General features: G+C 44.2%; 1 protein-coding gene across 2 annotated transcripts in view; it reads right to left on the bottom strand.

Moving 5' to 3' along the window:
* The window catches only part of samd1b (sterile alpha motif domain containing 1b), a 21,773-nt gene extending 13,885 nt beyond the window's left edge, over nt 1–7,888 (bottom strand). Inside the window, exons 1-3 of one of the 2 annotated variants that reach the window (XM_005931373.3) lie at nt 6,200–7,888; nt 4,895–5,138; nt 3,542–3,663 (exon numbers count right to left, since the gene is read on the bottom strand). In XM_005931373.3, coding sequence (XP_005931435.1) covers nt 3,542–3,663; nt 4,895–5,138; nt 6,200–7,378 — 1,545 coding nt within the window. In that variant the 5' untranslated portion in view covers nt 7,379–7,888. Of the gene's footprint in view, nt 1–3,535; nt 3,664–4,894; nt 5,139–6,199 lie in introns of both variants that reach the window. The other variant, XM_005931372.3, reaches the window with a different exon arrangement.
* Nucleotides 7,889–7,914: the final 26 nt, after the last annotated feature.

The following is a 7,914-nucleotide window of genomic DNA, read 5'->3' as shown; positions in this document are numbered from 1 at the left end:
TGCTGTTTACTCTGATTACATTTTCTAGATCAGTGTGGATCATAGTTAACAAATAATTACGAAAAAAGAGTAATCTGTCTGATACATTTTCTTATAATTTATTTGAACCTCTTGAAAAATGTAAAGTGTTGCTAGAGGCTTCTTTTCTGGCATTCAGAACTCTTACCAGGAATACTCATTTAAAAGCACTATTTTAGTTAAAAAACGCGATAAAGGTATAACTCCCTCACCCAATCAGAACAACAGAACTAATGAAAGGGTCAGAGAGATGTCAGTCTAGCTCACTCTGCACTTACACCCTTTTTAATATTTTGTTCCTCCTTAATAACCCGTTAATCAGCATCAGGCTCTTAATCACATATTGGGCATATCCTGTAGTACAGTGTAAGACATTTCCTGATTGTATAATTATCTAAAGTGTGACAAAGCTTGGCCATTCAACATTAATCATAATGTAATATTTGCTTTTCCAATGAAAGGGAGAACTCGCACTTTTGAGATTTTACTGTTGCAGAGAGCAAAACACTGACTTCTGTGTCAAAAATTGACACAGCCTTCATTTCAAGGATAATCACTCCCATTCAGAGCTGGTTCTCTGATTGTAACCCAGTGACCAAACAGCCTCTTTAGTTAAAGAGGCCACAGTTTGCAACCATAAAGTGACTCATCAGATCAGGAACCCAACTAGAAGCAGGTTTGTTGCTTTTTCAACACTAAGAGCAACAATTTGTCCTCTAGGTTCAGTTAACACAGACTATAATGCGCTGACATGTTTGATGGAGAACAGTAATGGAAAACAAGATGATTCTTGGAACATGCCATTGTGTACCTGAGATTTATTTTTAAAACAACTCATCAGATTTGGCTCAGTGGAATTTTGTTTTTGGAAATCCAGCATGTGTCGCTGACACAAGTATTAAAGGTTGGGCTGTGCGATATGACCAAAATCTCATATCCCGATATAAGAATTCTATCGTCCGATAACGATATAAATCACAAAAATGTAACATTTTCTGTAAATTCTGTGAATCTCGGGCAGCTCGACTTGCGGGAAGTGTTTCCAGCTGCGCGTCATGTAGCTGGAGTCGAGTGTTTTAACCGATGCATGAAACGATACATTTTTAGACATAAGTTGTAACGGCCGCCGTTTTCTTTGTGAGTATTTATTACACGGCGTGCTGCGGGGAAAAGCCTGTTCTAACGTTTGAGTCTAAGGTTTATTTTTTAGCACCTGGCGGCTCTTTTTTACTTCTCATCCGTAAATAATCTGCTCTTTCACGTGATTCAGTTTATTTTGAAAAGTCTCAACAGGATCTTGAGCTTTATTGTGAAAGGTTTATGTGGAACATAAACAAGCGGACACGCGATGCTGTTACGTTGTTGCTAACCACAATGCATAAAAACAGGTAAACAGTTTATTTTGCGACACCACGAAACAAAGGATAGCGTAAAATGAAACGATAGACATTTTTATATCGTCATCCGATATATATCGTTATATCGAACAGCCCTAATTAAAGGTAACAAAACTTTCTTGGAATGATCTACAAGAATGTTGGAAGTGGTGCAGGACTGCCCAAGGAGGTTATCTTAAAATCAGGTTTAATTTTTTACATTTTTATATACTTTTATATACAAGTTTTGTAACTTCACAATCATGAGTTGTAGTTACATTGTGACAGTTAGACCAATAAGACCTACAAAACCATTTAAATAATAACTTCTACAAGCAGTGCAGAAAAAATATAATGTGAAATCTTTAATATTTTTAAGTATTATTTTTTATAGTTATTAGTGTCCTTGAATTAAATAAGCAGATGGATGGATGGATGGATGGATATTTATTTGAGAAAGTTCATTGATGAGTTAAGATAAATTAAATGAAAACAATTAGTGCATATTATTGAGTTTTCTTAAAGTTTGCTCTCAGATTTGTTGCTTGAACTGATCTAACTGTGTGCTAAACTTGGTTTAATAGGTTAAACTGGGGAAAAGCATGAGATGGATTTTCTGTAATTGGTTGCAGGATTTTGAGTTTTGGGGTTTAAATGTTTGTTTCCATTCTCGTACTCTAAGATTTTGATTATTTGTTAAGCTGACTTTGGGATTTCCTGTTTTGATTTATTTATTAGGGGCAGCACGGTGGCACGGTGGTTAGCACTGTTGCCGCACAGCAAGAAGGTCCTGAGTTCAATTCCACCATCAGGCCGGGGTCTTTCTGTGTGGAGTTTGCATGTTCTCCCCGTGTTCGCGTGGGTTCTCTCCGGGTACTCCGGCTTCCTCCCACCGTCCAAAGACATGCAGCTTGTGGGGATAGGTTAATTGGATAATCCAAATTGCCACTAGGTGTGAATGTGAGTGTGAATGGTTGTCTGTCCCTGTGTGTTGGCCCTGCGACAGACTGGCGACCTGTCCAGGGTGTACCCCGCCTTTCGCCCTATGACAGCTGGGATAGGCTCCAGCGCCCCCCGCGACCCTGAAAAGGATAAGCGGAAGCGAATGGATGGATTTATTTATTATTAAAAGTATTGTGAGTGTTTTTTATTTCAAGGTTTCTACTGATATTTGTAGTAGGAGTAGTAGTAGTTTTCCTTACTCTGATAAAAAATAATTGGCTTGTATATTTAAACAGACTAATAACATACAGAAATTTCCTTAACAACCTAAGATCAGCCACATAAGTACAGAACTCTGATTCCGCCTTCAGATGATTCCTCCTTCCTTCTTATGAGATGCTAACAAAATGCTTTTAAGGGAATTGAGAAAAAATCAAATATACGAAAGATGTCGATGAATTAAGGTATTCAAATTGAGTGAAGTCATTGTCATGTTGAAAATACCCCCCAGTTTTGGATGATTTGAGCTTTGTGATATGGCACGTAATCCTCAGAAGGTGGGTATGCCCTTATCATAAAGGGATAGCATTTTCTATGGTTATGTAGGAAAGTTGCAGCAGATCAGCAGTTTCTGAAATACTCAGACCAGCCTGTCTGGTACCAACAAACAGGTTCAAAGTCACTTAAATCAACTTTCTTCCTCATTCTGAAGCTCAGCTTGAACTTCAGCTGATTGTCTTGATTATGTCCACAGGCCGATATGCACTGAGCTGCTGCCATGTGATTGGCTGATTAGATATTTATGTTAGTTGGCAGTTAGACACTTCTAAAATAATAATCGGAAAAATGAGTTCCTGACTAGGAAAACTGAAAAGTCTGAGAAAGTTTCGGCAGATACAGACACCGAGTTGTTGACATCATATAGGCAGCATCATGGAGGATAAAAGTTGATGTCAATTCATGGTTAAAATAGTCCAAATTCACATCTTTTGTTTTTTTGCAAACATTTAGCTTGTAATTTAGGATTTTCACTAATGACCACTCCTCTAGGAAAAGAGCATTACTACACAAAGAATACTTTCACATTTAATGCTCCAGTATATTTGACTTATAATACTTGTGTACTATCAGTCAAACCATTTTGAATGATTGAAAAAACAGAACAAAACAAAAACAAAGTGGACGACACATGTACTTACACTCACTTGCACCTCCATTGGTATCTGATCAGGGGAACCAGCTCTCTCTTCCATGACTGGACCATTACTCTGTGACTGCGAGGCTCCCTGAACTGGTGTGTCGGGGATGAAATCAAGCACCGGCAAACCTGAAAAAAAAAGTCAAAGCAAGGTAAAAAGACTGAAGAAAGGAAATTCTATATCTGAAAATAGTTTAATGGTAACATAGGAGCAACTATTTATGTAATTTACTGTGTACAGTACTGTCAAAAGGTCTTGAGCTACTCCTCATTTCTATATTTTTTACTTCCAAGGAGCCAGACTTCCTTCTGATTTATTAAAGTGCTCTTGAGTCCAGGAAGGTATTTTGAAGGTTCTTTTGGACATTGGTTGCTTTTTCATTCATTTTCTGTCCAGTCCTGGTAACTGGCTATTCACAGCGGACTAGTGTTTTGTTTTTTACGTTCCCTAACACTGACCTAAGTGTAAAAAAAAAGTATAAATTGTATGTGTAGGCACTTTATTACCAGCACCCAGTTGCAAAAATGCATAATGCGTTCCCAATCCTTTAGCTGAATTCACAAAATATGTCAAAGACAAACACAATTTCTTTGTGTTATTAAAGAAAATGTGTATGGACTGACCCAGTGAAACCTCATAAGAAATGGTCTCAGTGGAAGGGTGGTTATCAAGAAGCTATTCTTAAGAAAGAAAAACAGGGAAAGGGCTGATGCATGGCAAATTACATAAGAACTGAACTGAAAATTAGTAGCAACAGGTTCAAATACAGACATCAACATTACTGAGGCACTGTGAGATCATCTTGCCAGAGACCTGAGCAAAAGGGAGCCAACATCCGAAGAAGAGCTTTGAAATGTCCTTCAGGAAGCCTGGAGAACAATTCCTGAAGACTACTTAAAAAAAATAACAGGAATGCTTACCAGACTAAGCAAGTTCAGTCTGTGCTGCAGAACAAAGGTGGTCAAGCCAAATATTTACTTTGAATCGCCTCAGAATTGTACAAACTCTATTTCTATATATGTCTGCAAATTTCAATAAGTTGCTGCCCACATTCCCATTTTCATAGCAAAACATAAAGAAAGAAAAAATTATTCAAGTATTAAATAATTACTAGTATTAGTTATTAGTTATTAGTATTAGTCTGGAGTTTGAAATTGTTGTTGAAGAAAAATTAAAAACTTAAAAAAGTCCAATTTAAAGTTGGAAATCAGTTTGAAAAGAAAAAAACAAATAACCACTCGAAGGTTTTAAGAAGCAGCAGCCGTGGTCAGTAAAGAGCTATTTAATATAACCGTGAGAATATTACTAGTTCTTTAATGAGGCTGCCTCTGAGTACACACAGCCATTCAGTGCACACACCTTTGCCTCCCTCCTGCTGCTCCTGCTGGGGGCTCTCCTGCTTTGATGCTTTCTGGATCTCAGCATCTTCTCTGATTTTCTCAATGAGCACTGGTTCGGTTGTCATGGCTACTGGGGATAGTCCTCCCTCCTCCTCAGAACTCCGAGTATCCTCCTCCTCCTCTTCTTCCTCGTTGTCTTCCCGTTCCTCTTCTTCACTGGCTGTTTCCATCGGCTCATTCTCCTGGAGAGAGGGTGACGGCGGCTGCAAGCACACATAAAGTTGTATCAGAAGAAACGCAATCAAAAAAAGGGTGGAGGGTGCACTGCTTTTCGAGATGAGTTTAAAGCTAAGTTAATCGCTCCCTAAGTTTTGAGGGGTTTAAGAGCATATCAGTCTGCTGAGCTTCTCCGGGGCAGACAGTGCTGCTCATAAACACCCCCCACTTGGAGAAAGACATCAGAAATAACGATAGCCGCCTACTATAGCTAAGTTTGCACGCACACACAGGGTGGAGAGGGAGAGCGCGAGGGAGGAGAGTGCGCTGTCAGAAATGACACAAAGGACTTAATGAAGCAAGAAACGGGAGGGGTAGTGGGACATGAACGGGAAGGCTATAATAAAAACGTTAGAATGGCGCTTTTATTATATGAGTAAACACGATGTCCGGCTGATGGGGCTGAGTCCTCCGTCGGCCTGCGCGACAGAGCAGCGCTCACAGGAGCGCGGCAGCGGCACGTCTCAAGTTTAGACAGACACCGCCTACTGCGCGGCAGGCCCAGACACTCTGCGCTCCGGTGTGCACGGCTAAAGTTTATAGGAACGAAATCAGATGTTATTGACCCGAAAACAGCGAAGTGGAAACGAAATCTGTAGGTGCTCGTGCTCGCGCCGCGCACAGACGCTCTTTGGTGCGCGCTCTCGCCCTGGGAGCCGGGGAAAGCCGCTCCGGAGCTGTCTGCTCCTCTCTGTAACCCGCACCTTTTGTGCAGGAATCCGAGCTATACATACACACACAGACAGAGACACGCATTTGGCGAGGCTACAGAGGACAAACGCAACACAGGCACGGTCGCATCCCACTGACAAGCATTCGAGACAATAACGCATTTCCTCAAATGCCCTCAAACACTTTTTGAAACATTGAGGTTTGACGAGAAGAAGAAAAAACGAAGCACACGCCGGGCGACGGAAGCGCGTCCTAATGCTGTGCGTGCGGTTTCAACCCGCGATCATTAATTTATCGGCAATCCATCGAGCCAAAGCTGCTCGCTGAGCCCCGCACAGTCCAGACGTGTCGAAAATATTAAGTTAGCGTTGCCCACCTTTTTCACAGCGTGTTTGTCCTGCAGTGCGCTCTTTGCAAGTCTGTCAGCGGACGCATTCTTCGGCATCGGTTCCTCTACCACCACCCCCCTCAGAGGGAGAGTAATGTTCCCGCAGCGGGTCCTGCGCAGCCTGCCCCTCGCCACCTCTCTCTCCATGACCACTTTGACTTTGCCTCGGGTCAGCTTTTCCTCCGACAGCCGTTCCTGGCTGCTCAGATAGCCCAGGATCTCCTTCAGCCCAAGCGGCTTCATGTGGCCTCTGGTCACAGTGGCTGAGCCCCCTCGGAGGCTCTTCTCGGACAGGCTGCGAACAGAAGCGACTAATCTGTCGCCCAGGTCCGAGTTAGCGTGGTTCCCCGTTGTTTTGGTGCTCCCTCCTCCGACTCGAAGTTTGGGCTTGAGGGGAACAGACTGCTTCTGCCTTTGATTCTGATGAACACTGCTGACACTCCCAGGGCAAGTTTTGCTCTGCGTGTCAGCCCGGGACACAGCACACTCCTTTTCTGCGCTAACTGCACCGGCTTTGCTCTGAGCCGTCCTGCCGCCGTCAGCCCCGCTGTGTGCGCCTGTCCTGTGGCCGAAACCGGGCGACGGGCAGTCCCCCGCCGCCTGCTGTCCTAATCCCTTGTCTCTCGGTGCACTCGCTTTCTCCTCTTTACAGCCGCTCCCGACAGCACAGCCCGTTGTTGCGCCACAACTGAGGCACCCGTTTCCGCTACTCGGGCTGGAGGCAGGCTTGAGCTTTTTGCCGGTGGTGCTGCCTGATGTTTGAGTGTGTGGATCTGGGCTGGGCTCCGAGTCCTCCTCTGCCTCCTCCTGGTCCGTGAAGCTGTGCGCACTGTCGCCGTTGTTGTTCAGATGATCGTGTTTGGTCCGCTCCCTCGCTGCCTCCGCGCTGCTGCTGCTGCTGCCAGCGGCCGTAAACTCACTCTTCTTTCTGCTTTTCCTCTGCACCTTCGCCGCGTTTCGGTACGATATGGACCCCTTGTAGCTAACTTTGAGCACCGTCTGTTCTTGAATCAGTTTTTCCAATTCTGTCCTGGTTCGGTCCGGGTCTGACCCGTGTCGTCTCCGGACCATTCGACAGATCCTCTCCAGATCCGGACGGGCTTTTCTCGAGCGGAGAGAGTCGATTGTTTCCAGGATCCACTCTCGGTACTTGTTTGGCTCGGACATCTTCTCCTGCTGGTGCGGATGGGGTTTGGCCCGAGTGCGTCTCTTTTTCCTTCTCTGTTGTTTCACAAGTGACGCTGTGTCAAAGCTGGGAAGCCAAAGTGCGATCCCCGGCTGGAGAATGAGGACGGAAGCCTGGCTGGTACGCTTGCGTTCGTTTGCCACATTGTGCGCTTAAGGTGGACCGAAGATGGCGCCTATGGTCTCTGCCGCCAGAGACGCAAATTGCATTTAAGGTGGAATTGACTCGCATTCGCGTGGCTCAGAGCCACGTTCTTTGTTCGCAGTCTTATTCTGATCAGCCTGCGGTTTACAGCAGCACAGTGGATTTCAGCACAAAGAAACACGCACGCAGCCTCCGTCGAGGACACCCCGGGTATTTGCGTGTTATATTTTTGAGCGTTATGGCGAATGAGAGTGAGCCGCGCGGTCAACAGATGGGTGGATGACGGCTTCACCCCGCATCAGGCGGGAGTGATGGATGTCACCTCAAGACTACGCCAACCTCCCACCAAGAACACTTTAAATACCTCAGCATC

Source organism: Haplochromis burtoni, unplaced genomic scaffold (genome assembly GCF_018398535.1).
Source record: "Haplochromis burtoni strain Fernald_Lab_line unplaced genomic scaffold, NCSU_Asbu1 Contig_140, whole genome shotgun sequence".
Classification (NCBI taxonomy): Eukaryota; Metazoa; Chordata; class Actinopteri; order Cichliformes; family Cichlidae; genus Haplochromis; species Haplochromis burtoni.
This window is presented reverse-complemented; position numbering and strand designations above follow the sequence as displayed.